Source organism: Trichosurus vulpecula, chromosome 1, assembly GCF_011100635.1.
Source record: "Trichosurus vulpecula isolate mTriVul1 chromosome 1, mTriVul1.pri, whole genome shotgun sequence".
Classification (NCBI taxonomy): Eukaryota; Metazoa; Chordata; class Mammalia; order Diprotodontia; family Phalangeridae; genus Trichosurus; species Trichosurus vulpecula.
In genome coordinates this window covers 554,035,319-554,051,755 of record NC_050573.1, presented here as the reverse complement: position 1 = coordinate 554,051,755, position 16,437 = coordinate 554,035,319, and the positions used below count along the sequence as shown (strand labels likewise).

General features: G+C 40.7%; 1 protein-coding gene across 1 annotated transcript in view; it reads left to right on the top strand.

Annotated features, from left to right (window-relative positions):
* The window catches only part of XYLT1 (xylosyltransferase 1), a 232,411-nt gene that overhangs the window by 17,201 nt on the left and 198,773 nt on the right, over positions 1–16,437 (top strand). Inside the window, exon 2 of the mRNA XM_036741727.1 lies at positions 10,486–11,005. Coding sequence (XP_036597622.1) covers positions 10,486–11,005 — 520 coding nt within the window. The remainder of the gene's footprint in view (positions 1–10,485; positions 11,006–16,437) is intronic.

Below are 16,437 nucleotides of genomic sequence, written 5' to 3'. Positions count from 1 at the left end.
CATTAAAAAGGTACTTTAGGACCTTGTAAACCCTCGGGGTAATCATAAACATTCACTATGTGCAAAAGTATAAGGCAGAAGTATGAGTACCAGTTAATAGAACCCACAACAAACAACAGAATTTTCTATATAGGGTTTTCAAAAAAACCAGACTGCAATAAAACATCCCAATGTAAATGTCTTAAAGTCAGACTTTTAAGAAGCCTGACCACCATGTGTGCGTACCTGCATGAATGGGCAATGGAAGAACTAGGACCTTTACTGTTTGCATAGGCTAATGCCACAACAATCTTAATTGTTTGTAACAGTGGATAAAGCAGTGGACCCGGGAGTCAGGGAGACCTGAGTTTGAAGCTTGCCTGAGAGATGTAATAAGTGAGGGAAGTCACTTAGTCTCTCTCTGCCTCAGTTTCCTCATCCGTAAAGTGTGAGTAATAGCAGCTACCTCCCAGAGTTTGTGAGGACTAAATGCTACATATGCATAAGGTGTTTTGCAAACCTTAAAGCCCTCCAGAAGTGCCAGCTAGTTCCATTTTGGCATTGGTAGCAGAAAAGTAACAACTACATAAAAGCAGAGGAATTGGCAGGATGATTGCTGCAACTCTTTCACATTCCTGGGATACTGGCCCCTTGGATTCGAGCTAGATCTCAATGACTCGGCTCCTTCAAGCATAATCCTTCGATGTTCTTCGAGTTGTTCACAGAATATAGAAGGGAAAGGGGAGAAAGAAAGTACTTAGGAGGTCATTCGGTTCAGCCCTTTCCTTAAAAAAAAATGGATGCTTTTTGTTTTACTACCATGGTCATTTCCAGAAATAGCCCTCCTCCCTTCAGCCAGCGTTGAGTCTTCCCTTGAAAGAAACAGAAACCATAACAAAACTGATACAAGCGGTGAAATTATGAAATATTCTGTACCGGTACCTAAAAAAAAGACTGATCTGTTTCTTTATCTCTTCTCCAAAATCACAATTGGTCATTACAGTTATTCAGTGTTCAGATTCCTTTTTTTAATGTTCTTTTCATTTTATGAGTGAAGAAACAGGCACAGTGACTTTTTCCAGTCACTCCCAATCAGCTATGCCCCACAGTTTCGAGACACAGGACTTCAGAGGCTTAGAGAGGAATGAACTGCAAAAATACAGACCCAGCCTTAGGTCTGAGATCAGAATGACTAGAAATAATGAAAATAGATTTGGGCGATTTCTTAAAATGGCGCCCTGTGTAGTGTAATCTATATTGCAGAACCAGATTGTGTTTAGCATATTTCTGCCTGATTGGAATTGGCTTTAAACGTGCCCAAGGTTGAATGGGAATGGAGGATATTATTGCATTTAATTATTAGCTGAGAATAAAAATGGATTCCAGCAGAAGCTGAGAGATGCGACAGCAGCCCCACAATTAGAGCTTCTGAGTGACTCATGCAAACGTTTGAATTTGCCATCATTGTGATGAGTACATTAAAATAAAATAATGTTTCATTAGCATAAATAACCTAAGGTGATGGTATTGGATTGGTTAAGAATAAAAGAAACATGGCAACTCACTCGATCACACATGTGAAATAATAGCCAATTTGTCACCCAGGCAGTGATCATTTGAACAAGGTGTTTGTATGTTTATTGTTAATTAGCTCTAGGTCTGCCTAGGCCTGATGCTCACTTCATTCTCCGTTTTGGCATGGGTGCTTGCCGTGACACTTTCATGAGGTCTGTTTTGAAAAGAGAGGAGAGCTGATGTTTTGGTGTCCTGGGAACCAGTCAACTCTGGGGAAGAAGGGGGTGGGGTCAATCCAAGAGGATCTCTTTTTCCTTGGACCCTGTTCTAGGATTTGATTCAGATTTGGAAGGACTACAAAGTCTGCTTCATCCCATTCTGTCATTTGACAGATAAAGTGACTGAGATACACATAGGCTAAATGAATGGCCCAAGCTCACATGGCAAGTCCATATCTGAGACAGGATTTCAATCTGGGTCTTGCTGATTCCAAGTCCCTTACTATACCTATCCAGTACACCATGTTGTCCTGAAAATGATAGTGATGGTGATGGCAGTAGGCATTTGGGTAGAGTAGACAGAGAACCAGCCTCAGAAGCAGCAACACCTACATTGCAGTCCTGTTTGTGACAGGCACTTTTCTTAGTGCTCCAAGTTTTCTGATACTATGAAGCGGAGAGTAGTTGCTGATCTGCATTCATTGAGTTTCCACGTTCTTATTTGTTCAGTCATTTCAGTTGTGTCTGACTCTTCATAACCATATTTAGGATTTTCTTTAAATCATTATTTATTTATTTAATATTTTTAGTTTTCAGCATTTTCACAAGAGTTTGAATTGCAAATTTTCTCCCCATTTCTACCCTCCCCCACCCCAAGATGGCATATATTCTGATTGCCCCATTCCCCAGTCAGCCCTCCCTTCTGTCACCCCACTCCCCCCATCCCCTTTTCCCTTACTTTCTTGTAGGGCGAGATAGATTTTTATGCCCCATTGCCTGTATATCTTATTTCCTAGTTGCATGCAAAAACTTTTTTTTTGAACATCTGCTTTTAAAACTTTGAGTTCCAGATTCTCTCCCCTCTTCCCTCCCCACCCACCCTCCCTAAGAAGGCAAGCAATTCAACATAGGCCACATATGTATCACTATGCAAAACCCTTCCACAATACTCATGTTGTGAAAGACTAACTATATTTCCCTCCCTCCTATCCTATCCCCCTTTATACAATTTTCTCCCTTGACCCTGTCCCTTTTCAAAAGTGTTTACTTTTAATTAACTCCTCCCCCTATCTGCCCTCCCTTCTATTGTCCCCCCTTTTTTATCTCCTTCCTCCTCCTTTCCTGTGGGGTAAGATACCCAACTGAGTGTGTATGTAATTCCCTCCTCAGGTCAAATCCAATGAGAGCAAGATTCATTCATTCCCCCTCACTTCCCCCTCTTCCCTCCCAACAGAACTGCTTTTTCTTGCCACTTTTATGCGAGATAATTTACGCCATTCTATCTCTCCTTTTCTCCCTCTCTCAATATATTCCTCTCTCATGACTTAATTTTATTTTATTTTTTTTAGATATCATCCCATATATATCTATATATATATATCTATATCTATATATATATATATATCTATATCTATATCTATATCTATATATCTATATCTATATATATATCTATATATATATCTATATATATATATATATCTATATCTATATATATATATCTATATATATATCTATATATATATACATATTCTCTTCAGCTACCCTAATACTGAGGTCTCAGGATTTATACACATCATCTTTCCATGTAGGAATGTAAACAAAACAGTTCAACTTTAGTAAGTCCCTTATGATTTCTCTTTCTTGATTACCTTTTCATGCTTCTCTTGATTCTTGTTTTTGAAAGTCATATTTTGTATTCAGCTCTGGTCTTTTCACTGAGAAAGCTTGAAAGTCCTCCATTTTATTGAAATTCTATATTTTGCCTTGGAGCATGATACTCAGTTTTGCTGGGTAGGTGATAGGATTTTCTTGGCAAACATACTGGAGTGGTTTGCCATTTCCTTCTCCAGCTCATTTTACAGATGAGGAAACTGAGGCAAATGGGATTAAGTGACTTGCCCAGGGCCAAATAGCTAGTGAGTATCTGAGGCTGGATTTGGGCTTGGGAAGATGAGTCTTCCTGGCTTTAGGCCCAGCATTCTATTCACTGCAGCATCTAGCTGCCCCAGAGTTTCCTATATCCATATAGTTATAGATCTGGACCAATAATAATTGTAGTAATAAAACAACATTTATGTATCACTTTAAGGTTTACAACATGCTTTCTATATGTTATTTCTTCTACTCCTCACAACAGCCTGGGAGGTAGGTGCTATTATTAACCCTGTTTTCCTTTGTAAATTGAGGGGGTGAGGGAGAAGTTATATGATTTGGCCCAAGTTTTACAGCCACCAAACATTTGGACTGGATTTAAACTCATGTCATCCAGACTTTTTTTTTTTGAGGGGAGAAGGCAGGGAAATTGGGGTTAAGTGACATGTCCAAGGTCACACAGCTAGTAAGCGTGTCAAGTGTCTCAGGCCAGATTTCAACTCAGGTCCTCCTGACTCCAGGGCCGGTGCTCTACTCACTGCACCACCTAGCTGCCCCATCATCCAGACTCTTGGTCCAACGTAGCTGTTGTTGTCTGAGTTTTTATACAGCCCCTTAAGATTTACAAAACACTTTACACACAATGTCTCCTTCAAGCTTCACAAAAATTAGTGCAGAAGATACAAGTACTATTACCCCCAATTTGCAGAGAAATAAATTTAGGCTTAGTGAGGGTGACGTGCATGGTTGATCACACAGCTAGGACAGATACAAGGCTTGAATCCAGGTCTTCCTGCATGCCAAATCCAGAGCTCTAGCAGTTATTACTTTGGATTGTCATGTAATTTCTCTGAATTTCAGTGTCCCCAGCCATAAAACAGGGATTTAAAAAAAATGCTTCTGCTACCTACTTCATAGGATTGTTGGAAGGATCAAATGAAAGAGAATGTGGGCTTTGGTCTACAATTTTTGGGACACCCTGTACATGTAGAACACTTTGAAAATCTGATTGATAGGAACTTCCCAAGAATAGATGTTTGTCTTCAAGATCCATAGCAGTAGCTGGTCTTCCCTGATATCACTAACTTGTTCAGGACAATTCAGAGCACTGATGCCTCTAAGTACCTCATTATATTTTCCTTTTCATTTATACTTGAAGCATCTGATTGCCTGTGGTGGCTCCAAAATCTCTGCACTGGAATTCACTTCCGGGCCATATTGGAGTTAATCGTCCCTGTTGTTCTAGGGCTGCCTTGGGTAGGTTGTATGTGTTAACCAAGTGTTAAATTAGAATTGATAGCAATTCAGGCTACTGATAAGACAAATTAACTAGCAGAATTTCCTATTCTCAGTTTGTCAGAGTAGTGTTCATAGGTTTCCGAGCCAAAAAAAAAAGAAAAAAAAAACCAATGGTAATTGGAGTATTGTTCTGTGCCCAGTTAAGCTCTATGAAGGGCATCCAGGAACCAATGAAGAATGGGAGCTTTTAAATAGGTAGTTTAAAACAAAGTGTTCTCTGCTGGGCATTGAGTGTATGACCACCAGTTAATGGGGAATGAAAGGAGACCCAGAAACCTAAATATTCTGCCAAATGAGACTGATGAGAAAGGACACGGATGTCTGTGGATGCAAATTCTTTTTGGCTATTCCCTGGACTCATTAACTCCTTGAAAATGTGCTTATGAGGAGGATTTCAATTCATATTAGCTAAGGAGGACAGTGGAAGGAAAACAAGTAAATTTTCTCTCTCTCCAAGGAAGAGAAAATCTAACTGTTCGTATATGGATAGGTCAGGCCATTTTTTCAGCCCTTTTGTTTTTTAAGTAGAGCAGGGATGATGAGAGGATGACCCTTTTCTCTTCCAGTAGGTGGAAATAGGAAAACAGTTTTCCAGATAAACTTTTTAATGAAAGGATGGCGGGGTAAAAGTGAGGTATTTTGGGGGGCTCATAGATTTATAGATTTGGAGTTGAAAGGGACCTCAGAGGACATATGATCCAAGCCCTTCATTTTCTAGGTGAGGAATCTGAAGCTTAGGGAGGTTAAATGACTGGTAAGCTCTTTCCAAGTAGGGATTTATTGTAGTTGTATCTTCAGCACCTAGCTTTGTGCCTGGCGCCTTGTAGGCACTCAATAAATACTGGTTGAATGCCTGTGGTCACACAAGTGGTACACGTCAAAGCACTATTTGGACCCAGTTCCTCTGAATCCATGGTCAGTGCTCTTTCTACAGAGGACCACAAGAATGTCATGTGCAGGGCTCAGTATTGGGGCTTAGTCCTTTTATAGCTATATATAAGGAAAGAGATTAGATTTGTGATTTCTTTGGCATAGAGAAAGCCCAGGAGAAGAAACTCCTTATCCTTTGTCTGAAGCTTAGTTTTAGTGAGTTGCCTAAATCAGTGAAAGTTTAAGTGATTTGCCCAAGGTTATCCTGTCAATATGTGTTAGAGATGGGATTCCAACCCAGGGTTTGGGCCTCCAAGGCCAGCTCTGTTATACCACACTGTCTTCACTCTTTATCAAGGCTTCAAGAATGGACAGGTTTGGGTCCTTGGATCCCTGACTCTGACCATGCTCAGTGACTTGGTCACTGCTCTGGAAGAAGTGCCAATCCTCAGCATTGGCACAGAAGCCCCTTTTACCTCACCAGCTACTGTACCAAGCCTGGCACTACAGTACATAGTAGACTGCCCTGTCCTTGGTCCTTGGATTTTTCTGGCCAACCCACATTGTTTTCTAGGGACAGGAGAAGAGGAGGAATGAATAGACTCGGTGTTCTGTCAAAAGTTTTTGCTTGTTTTATTTTCTTTGTGGGGATGAGGAGGAAGTATGGACCTATGATTACATCTATATAGAGAACTTCCATTGTTTAAACTCCATGAACTAAGATTAGCAACTTGTTTGTGAGTCTTAAAGATTTGTCTTGGGCATTAAGAGGTTAAATATTAACTTGCCCATGCTAACACAGCTAGTATGGACCCAATGGACCAAAGGAATTAAAGTTAGATCTTCCTGAAACTAAGACTGACCCATTATCCATCACACACACACACACACACACACACACCCCACTCAGACAGTAAAACCTAGGCATCTTCTCTGGTAATCATTGCTGTGCTCAAATGAGTTTCTATAGCAACAAGGGCAAAATTATCTAGGCGATTAGTATTTTGTCTGTAATCAAAATTCTCCCTAGATATTGTCCTTTCCACATACAATGTATATTCAGGTTATAACCCCAGCAATAGGCTCTATGAGGCAACAATACATTCAAGAAGAAATAGGGACATGATTGCTGAACTGTGCATTTGATTAGAGTAAGAATGGGCCCAGTTCCCATTTTGCATGAAATCGCTCACTTCTGGGCTCTCCAACCTCCTCTCACCTTTCCACGTGCTTGTTACAGTTTATTTCTAAAATTACAGATTTGGAGCTGGAAAGAATTAGCGAGGATGTTGAATTCTTTTACAACTCCCTGTTTTACAAATGAGAAATCTGAGGCACAGATAGATTTTACCACTAGCCCAGGCCTGTACAGTTAGTGTCCAGATGGGATTTGAACCCAACTCCAGTGCCCTATCCAGTTCCCTATGCAACTTCCTACATCTGTTACTGCAGCTTCGGGAGGCCACTAAGGCTAGGTCTACGGTACTCCTCAGCCTTTCACAAAATCAAATAGAGTCATAAATGAGTACTGTGAGAGAATTGTGCATGTTTCTTTCTGTTCACACAAGGCCAGGGTTCTTTCTTAGTCTTAATGAGCCACTTACAAGCACTGAACGTTTAAGTGACTTGCCCAGGGTTAAACCACCAATGTGTGTCAGAGGTGGGATTTGAACCCAGGGCTTATGGAGTATATCACAGCCTGTCATAGCTCTTTATGGTGGGTCTTTTCATATCCTTGCTTCAAGAATGGATAAGTATGGGTCCCTGGATCCCTGACCCTGACCATCCCAGGACTTAGTCACTGCTCCGGAAGCAGTACCAGCCCCCAGCATTGGCAGTGGAAATGATGCCCAGGCACAGAAACCCCTTCTACCCCACCAACTACCTCTTCAAGCCTGGCACTGTAATACAGAGTCTGAATTTTTCTGGCCAACGCACATTGTTTTCTGGGGACAGGGGAAGCAGAGGAAGAAATAGATTTGACTTATATGATAGAGGAATGGGAATGTAATGAAAGGAGGAAGGAAAACATGTGGATTGAATGCATTTGAAATAATCATATTGAATATCTTCCTCTTAGCTGGAAGGTAACTTAGAAGCTATCTAGTCCAACCAATCCTTTCATTTAAATTTTTTTTGAAAATTATCAGTGTCTTTTTACATTGTATTCTCAGCATATACCCTCCCTGCCTCCCTACCCAGAGAGCCATCGCTTAAAGAATAAAAAAGAAAAGAAAGTAGCTTAGCAAAATTAACCAACATACTGAGCAAGTCTGATAAAAACATTTCCTCCCACTCATGCCCTGTCTCTTTAAAAAAAAAAGAAGGTCGTGTGTGTAATTTTTGTATCTTTTCTTCAGGGCCCAAACTGGTCATTTAATTCTGTGTTAGTTTTGATTTTTGCTGTTCTGTTGCTGTAGTCATGGTGCCCATTATGTTTCTGGTTCTTCTCGTTTTACTTTGTAACAGTTCACATCTTCCCAGGCTTCTCTGCATTTTTCATCCACATTGTTTTTTCTAGTGCAGTAAAATATGCCATTAAATTCATGGACCATAATTTGTTTAGCTGTTCCCCAATCGGGTATCTATTTTGTTTCTAGTTGTTTGCTACTAAAAAATTTCTGCTATAAATATACCAGGCACAACTGGTAGCACCACCCCCCCACCCCCAACACACACACACACACACACACACACACACACACGCGCGCACACACACACACACTCACCTTCTCTCTCTCTCTCTCTCTCTCTCTCTCTCTCTCTTTTTCTCTCTCTCTCCTGGAGTCAGGAACACCTGAGTCCAAATCCAACCTCAATTACTTACCTGCTGTGTGACCTTGGGCAAGTCACTTAACCTCTGTTTGACTTAGTTTCCTCAAATGGAAAATGAGGAAAACGATAGTACCTATAAGATAATGTGTCTGGCACATAGTAGGTAGCATATAAATGCTTTTTCCCTTCCCCTGCTATAAATATGTTGTTGTTTGTAACACTTTGGCTTTATATTTTTGTTTGTTTTTACCTTTTGGGGGGTTTTGCCTACTTGTGGTATCTCTGAGTCAAAGAACGTTTGATGTCACCTTCTCACCAAAATTCTAAATTGCTTTAGATAGAGTGCTGGGCCTGGAGTCAGGCAGAGCCAATTTCAAATCCAGTCTCAGACACTTAATAGTTGTGTGACCCTGGGCAAGTCAGTTAACTCTGTTTGCCTCAGTTTCTTTATCTGTAAAATGAGCTGGAGAAGGAAATGGCAAAGCACTTGAGGTATCTCTGCCAAAAAAAACCCAAATGGGCTCATGAAGAGTTGGACACAACTGAATAGCAACACTATTTAGGTCAATTCACAGTTCCATGATTATTACAATGTATCGGTGTGTCAATACCACTCCTCTAAAATTGATTGTTCCCTTCCTTTATCCTCTTTGCCAATTTTCGGGGTATGAAGTGAAACAGTTGTTTTGATTCGAAATTTTCGTATTAGTAGTAATTTGGCATAATCTTTTCAATAGTTGCAATAGTTTACAACTCTTTTGAGAACTGTTTCTTCCTATGTTTTGATCAGTTATCCTTTGGGAAATGGCTTTTGGTCTTACACATTCGTGTAAGTTTCCTCTATTTCAAACTGAAGACCTCTTGCTTCAACTCCAACATACTTTTCATTGCACCAAGTTTCCCTACCAATGGCAAAGCCTGTTTTTTGAAAGGTTGTATATGTGTGTATGTTCCATAAAGGCAATGATATATGTAATACATGCATCTATGTTATGTATAATTTGCAATTATTTCTTGGAATCACTTTCTGCTGACTCAGATCAACAGTATTTTGTGATGGAACTTGAACTTGTGGTTTGAGTGCTGTGTTGTAGCCCCTCTGCTCACAATAGTCTAACTGAAATAAGCATGTATCTCAGATGATCGTTGGAGACTCTCTAGTCCAGTGATTTCCAGAGGGTATACCATGAAACCCCTGCCCATATTGCTGAGCTTCCACATTCCCCAGTCCGTATTTCCAGATTCCGTCTATTGCCAGCTCTTCCCAACTTGGAACAGAAAGGTCACAATTGCTCTATCCCTCAAAAGGACAGTGTTGCCTCCTCTGCCATGAGTCCCAGGGAAGCAAGGAAAGAAGAGTGGAGGAAGGAGAGGAGGGGCAGAAGAATTTCTCCAGGCTACCCTATGGACCTCCTCTGCCTTCTAACCACCCATTTCTTTGCTCCCTCTCCTTTTCAGCTTCCTTTTACGTGTTATCTTCCCCCAATTGAATGCAAACTGCTTGTAGGCATGGCTGGTTTTTCTGCTTATTAATGATTGGCACCTTGCCTGGCACATAGGTGCTTAATAAATGCTTGTTGGCTTGAATCCAAAGGCTTGGATTGTGGGTCTAGATTCCCTTTTACCTCCAAACTCTTCTTTATTACCAGTCTAAACATTCAATGTGCCAACATCCCTCAGGGCAAGGAATACTATGATGTGGGAATGGATAAATGAATTGAATGAATGAATGAAGTTTGAGAACTACTGATCTAATCTAACTCTTTCATTTTACATTTGGAAGTTCTAAAGTCCAGAGCGTCTGAGTAGCCAAGGTCACAAAGCTAGTTGATAGCAAAACCTGAACTAAAATTCTGTCTTTCATACACTCAGTCCTATGCTCTTTTTACCATCCCATATAGCCTGTTCTGTTAATCATGCACTTCTCTTAATACTTCTATTTTATTTCCCACTATAGGATGGATATTTTTCTCACCGTCCTAAGGAGAAAACGAGGACAGACAGCAACAATGAAAACTCAGTGCCAAAAGACTTTGAAAATGTTGATAACAGTAACTTTGCCCCAAGGACTCAGAGACAGAAGCACCAGCCAGACCTGGGAAAGAAGTCACTGAGTAAGCAGAAGGAACATTTGAAGAAGAAACTAGAGCAGGAGGAAAAAGTAAAGGAGAATTCACTCCTGGGAAAAAGCTCTAATGAAGCTATGCAGTATAGCAATCAAGCTGCCCAGAACAGCAGTGCTGCCAAGGCAAGCCCTAAGTCCTCCAAGCAACCCCATACCAGGAAGAATGGGGCCAGCTCCCCTGAACTCAAGTATGACCAGCTGCCAAGGTGCGACATCTCTGGCAAGGAGGCCATCTCGGCTCTGTCCCGGTCTAAGTCCAAGCAGTGTCGCCAGGAGATTGCTGAGATATATTGCCAACACAAGGTGGGGAAGCTAATGCCAGAGAAAGTGACCCGCTTCTGTCCCCTCGAAGGTAAGTCGGTAGCTGGGAGAGGGTTTGGCCAAAGAGAGGTGTTTTCCCTTTCATTCCCAATCTCATCCTTTTTTTCCACTGGACAGCCAATGCCCATAATGCTCACTTAACTGCTTTGGGGTCAAACTGTTTGTGCAATAATTTTGCGTTCGAGCTGTAAAAATCCTATGAACATGTTGGGGCTCCAACTTCAGGTCAGCTCATTCATTCATTCATTCATGACAAAAGAATTTCCTGAGTGCCAACTTCTGTGCTAGGCACTCAGGGAAATACAAAACCAGTCAGTATGATATAACATTCCTATTACCAGGATATTTAACACCAGGATTTTTAATATTTAATTTCATATGAGCACAGTATCTGATATGGTAAACTCTGGAAGAGCACAAACTCAAACTTCTTGTTATATCTTAATCTAATGTTGCCTGACACGGTATTTGTAAGGCCTGTGTGCAGGTATCTTCTATTTACAGGACCCTCGAAACATAATAAGGCACGTGAAAAGTCTTACTGTAAAGTGAGACCACAGCCTCTCGCTCCTTCCATCAGCATTACTGGATGGTTTTAATGACTGGAATAATGCCCTTTGATCTATCACCACCGATGTAAGATGAATGAAAGTGTTAGGATTATCAGCCAATCAGTAACAATCTTTTATTAGCCACTTCTGTGTGCCAGGCACCGTACTAGGTGCTAGGAATAGAAAAACAAATATGAAAAATCCCTGCCCTCAAAGAGTTTACATTCTGTCACAGTAGACAACATATACATATGTACAAACGCAAAATATAAAAAAGATAAGTTAGTGGTGGTGTAGGAGGCACTAAAAATTAGGGGAATCAGCAATGGCTACATGTAGCGTGGCAGTTGAGCTAAAATTTGAAGGAAATCAGATATTTTCAGTGGCAGAGATGAGGAGGGAGGGTGCTTCAGGCAGGGAGGATGGCCAGTGTAAAGATAAGGAGACTAGAGATGGAATGTTATGTGTAAGGAACAATAAGAAGACCGATTTTGCTGAACTGTAATGTTTGTTAAGAGGAACAATGTACAATATGGCTAGAAAAGTAGTTAGAGGCCATGTTGTGAAGAACTTTAAATGCCAAACAGAAGAGTTTATGTTTAATCCTAGAGGTAGTAAGGAACCAGTGGAGTTTACGGAGTAGGAGGATACCATGGACACCTATGTACATACATACATACATACATACATATATATACATACACACACACATATATATATACACATACACACACATACATATATATCCACATACACACGTATATACATATACATATATTCACACATACATACATACATAATATGCCTTAGAAAAATCATTTTGGCTAGCCTGGACGGATGACAGGCTTGAGGCAGGTGGGCTGATTAGGAGACTGTTTCAGTAGTCCAGGCGAGGAAGACCAGGACTGGAGTGATAACCATGTGAGTAGAGAAAAAGGGTCTGACACAAGAAGTATTCTGGAGGTCAAAATGGAGAGATTTGTAAACTGATTGGATATTTGAGGTGAGGAAAAAGGAAGATTCAAGGATGAGGCGATTTCGTGGTAGGCTCATTCTGCTGATCACCCTTCATTTTGTGGGGACAAGATAATTGTTTCTAGTTTCCCTTGAGTTAGTTGGCCAGAATAACAGTATTTAGATTCCTCTAGGCTACTTGCATATTTACAGTTGCAGTTCTCCTCCAGTGATGGGATAAAACAACAGCAAAGTTTCCCCAGTCTAGGCTAATAAGTCATTTGGAATATGGACCTAGAATCCCTGAAAACACCAATGAACTCCCTGGAAGGATTCTAGGCAATAAATGTAGACAGGCTAACTGACCAATAGAGAGAGTGCCAAGCTGACCATTGGATTTCAGGAAATAAGTCAACTGGGAATGGGTTTTGTTTGTTTTTGTTTTCCTCTACATAGCTGAATTTCTGATCTAGTCAAGTATTTTCCTTGTGTTCTCCTGAACAGACTAAGACTAAGATGTAGTACGACTTAGTGATTTAATTCTTGGTTCCTAGATTGGAAGTGACATTTTTCAAATGACTTTAGTGCTGGAGAAGAAGCATCACTTTTAATGTGGGCTTCTAAATCATTAACACTTGAGGTTCCTTCACTGAATTAGTCAGAGCACTGTGCTAGTGAGGCAAACACTATGGTCCTTAGCCCCAAACGGATGCACCCCCTTGGCTCAGTTGACTCTTTTGTCATTGGTCATAAGTAGAACAAGTCAAGGCATCCAGGTAGATAGAGTTCTGGGCCTCTATCTAACTCAGGAAGACTCTTCTTCCTAAGTTCTATCTCAGACACTTACTAGCTGTATGACCTGGGCAAGTCACTTAACCCTGTTTGCCTCAGTTCCTCATGTGTAAAAAATAAAATAAAATAAAAGGAGTTGGAGAAGGAAATGGCAAACCACTCCAGTATCGTTGCCAAGAAAACCCCAAACGGGGTTTGAAGAGTTGGACGCAACTGAAACAACTGAACAGCAACAACCAAAGGAGGAAACCAATTCAAAATATATCATGGGGAAAGCATCTCCTGGTATTGCAGCTTTCTGTTTGGTGGGAAAGGTCTGGCGATCACTTTGCTCCCTATCGCTTGGTAGGGCACGACACAGCAGGGCCCTGCTACATTCTGCCCCTTCTTGGAATCAAAGGACTCTCCTATTGTTTGTCTCACGACTTTTCCTCTACAGAAAGGCCAGTTGTATGTATATTTACTTTGTTTTGCTGGAACACATATTTCTACTTAAAGCCAAAGGGAATTTGGGTTTTAAATCAGCTGCTTATAGAGACTTGGTTCATGTTTTAAGGTGCGGCAGAATTCAGTTGTAGGGACAGTTCCACTGGTTTATTGTTACTGGAGATTAGATCTTTCTATTTTCCCTGTGAGTGTGATGGGAAGTCTTTGGGTTTGGGAAAGGTATCCTTGCCTGCTTATCCCATGCAGCTACAGGTGCCACATTATTCCAAGGTAGATACTTACCGTAAGCATCTCTATGGCACAATCTCTACGTCTAGCTTATTGGGTGTTCTCTGGCAAAGTAGTTTGCCTGGGACTCATCTCAAGACCTTTGCTCTATTAATCAACATGGCAGAATTCTCCAGAGAGTTATAAACTGTTTAATAAGACTGGCATTCGAGAGTCCTTGCATATGCAGACCCAACAACTCTTTAATTTGCTGCTCCACAGACTCCTCCTGTTGCAATAAATTTACTGTGAATAGACTAATTGCAAAATAACCCTAATTGGGTAGTTATCAATGAACAACTTCCCGTGGAACAAAACAGCTTACAATTAATAGCATTTAAGCTATAAACTATTCTTCTGCAGAAAGCTAAGATGTAATTACACCACACAGGGAGATTGTGTTCACTTCTAGAAACCACGACACCAGAATTTATTTCAGTGTAACAGGGAGCTGCAGTTTTAGCTTAGAAATTCTTTCATTTTTCACTAAAAGAAGAGTTGGGGGGAAATATATATGCAGATATGTACATATATCTACATATATAGAGCTCTTGTCACCGTTGTGTTCAATGCAACAAAACCCCAACTTCAGCTGACATTATGCTAGAAGTTGAATGTAATTAAAGCAACAATGTCCCTCATGGGTTAGAGTGGAAAGGATTGAAGCTTCAATCAAAAGGATTTTAAATGCTGACATTTTTAAATGGCTACTGAGGAGAATACATAAAACATATTCCCCGCAGCCAAAGATAGAGGCTGAAAACTCCGAGATCGTTTATTTTCTGCTGAGACCCTGGTTATTTTTGTCAAGTGTAAATTATTTGCAATTGCAAATTGCCCGCCTCAGACTGCACCTCATCAGTGGGGAAAGCAGTTAGGTTGGGGGGAGGACGGTGGGGAGAGAGGAGGAATTTAACCACACTTGGTATCCTAGGGAAACACGTCCAGAGAGAGCAGTTTGCACAAAGGGAGCAGGGGGAATTTGCAGATTAACAAAAGCCCTACTGGGATGTATTGTGTGCACTGGAGATGAGTTGTTCCAAATGCCTTTCTGTTATAGCTAGAAGTTGGTCCCTAATCCCAGTCTGCACGGGGAAGCCGTAGTGACAAAGAATTGCCCAGTAAGAGCCATCAGTGGCTGACCTCTTAATTGAAAATCCTAGATCCCTTAACTACTTCCAACCCCTTTTCCTCTCTTTACCTCCTCTCTCTTTGCCAATGGTTGTTCATCTTGATATTACCAACAACAGCAGCAACTTTTAATGGGTTAGTACCCCTTCCTTTTCTCTCCCTCACCTCCTAGATTAGTGCTCCCTCCACTTTCTCTTTTAAGAACTGGACTCAAATCCTGACTCTATTGGGTAATAACTATGGAGGGTCATAGCTAGCAAAATAGCATCATAAAATGGCAGCGTTGGGAGAGATCCTCATGTTTATCTAGCCCAGGAGTTCTTAATCTCATTTATGCTCTGGACCCTTTTTCTTGGAACAGTGTCTTTAAATGCATAAGATAAAATACATAAAATTACAAATGAAATTTATTATATAGAAATATGGTTATCAAAATCTTTAAATAAAATGCAAACCAATTCACTGACTCCAGGTTAAGAATCGCTGATATAGTGCAACCCCTTTATTAAAACAGATGAGAAAGCTCTATGGTAGAAAGAGGAGGTAACTTTCCTAAAGAAAGTAGCAAAGGTCTGACTTAATCCAGATTACAAATCCAGTGTTGTTTCCACATTAGGTCATGCATTCTCTGACTTTGTACAATTTACTTTGCTAGATGGGCTTTCATTGTCTTTTCTGCATTTTCTTATGCTAGCTTGAGAGAGGCCCAGTTTCCAGGACTAAGGAAGTGAGGGTCAAACCAGATCTGGGATATCATGTGCAGGTCGAGGTGGCACATTTTAGGAAGGAAATGAATAATCTCGAGAGTGCTTAGAGTATGACAACTAGGATGGAAAAGGGTCTAGAGAAGGACTGACTGGAGGATCTGGAAGCATTTAGCCTGGAGAAGAGACTTAGAGCAGATATGCTGGGTGTCTTTCAGTATTTAAAGGGCTCTTTTCACCTGGAAGACAAATTAAATTGGATCTGTAGGTCCTTTGAGAAGAGCACAGGAAGCAGTAGGTAGCAATTGAAAAGAGGAAAATTTGTAAGAAAACCTTCTAACATTTAGAGTGATAAAAAAGAGGAATGGACTGTCTCCAGAAGTGGCAAGTCCTCCTTCAATCTGGATTTCTTCGGGTAAAGGTGGAATCACAACATGGCCACATTAGAGAAGGAATTCTTTTTCAGATATGAATCGTGTTCGGTGTCCTCCGAGGTACCTTTCAACTCCGAAATGCTCTATTTATGCAAAAATGATGGGACTGGACTAGATAATTTCCAAGATTCTTTCTACGTCAAATAGTGCAAGACTATATTATTTTATGACTCTGTGCTCCTG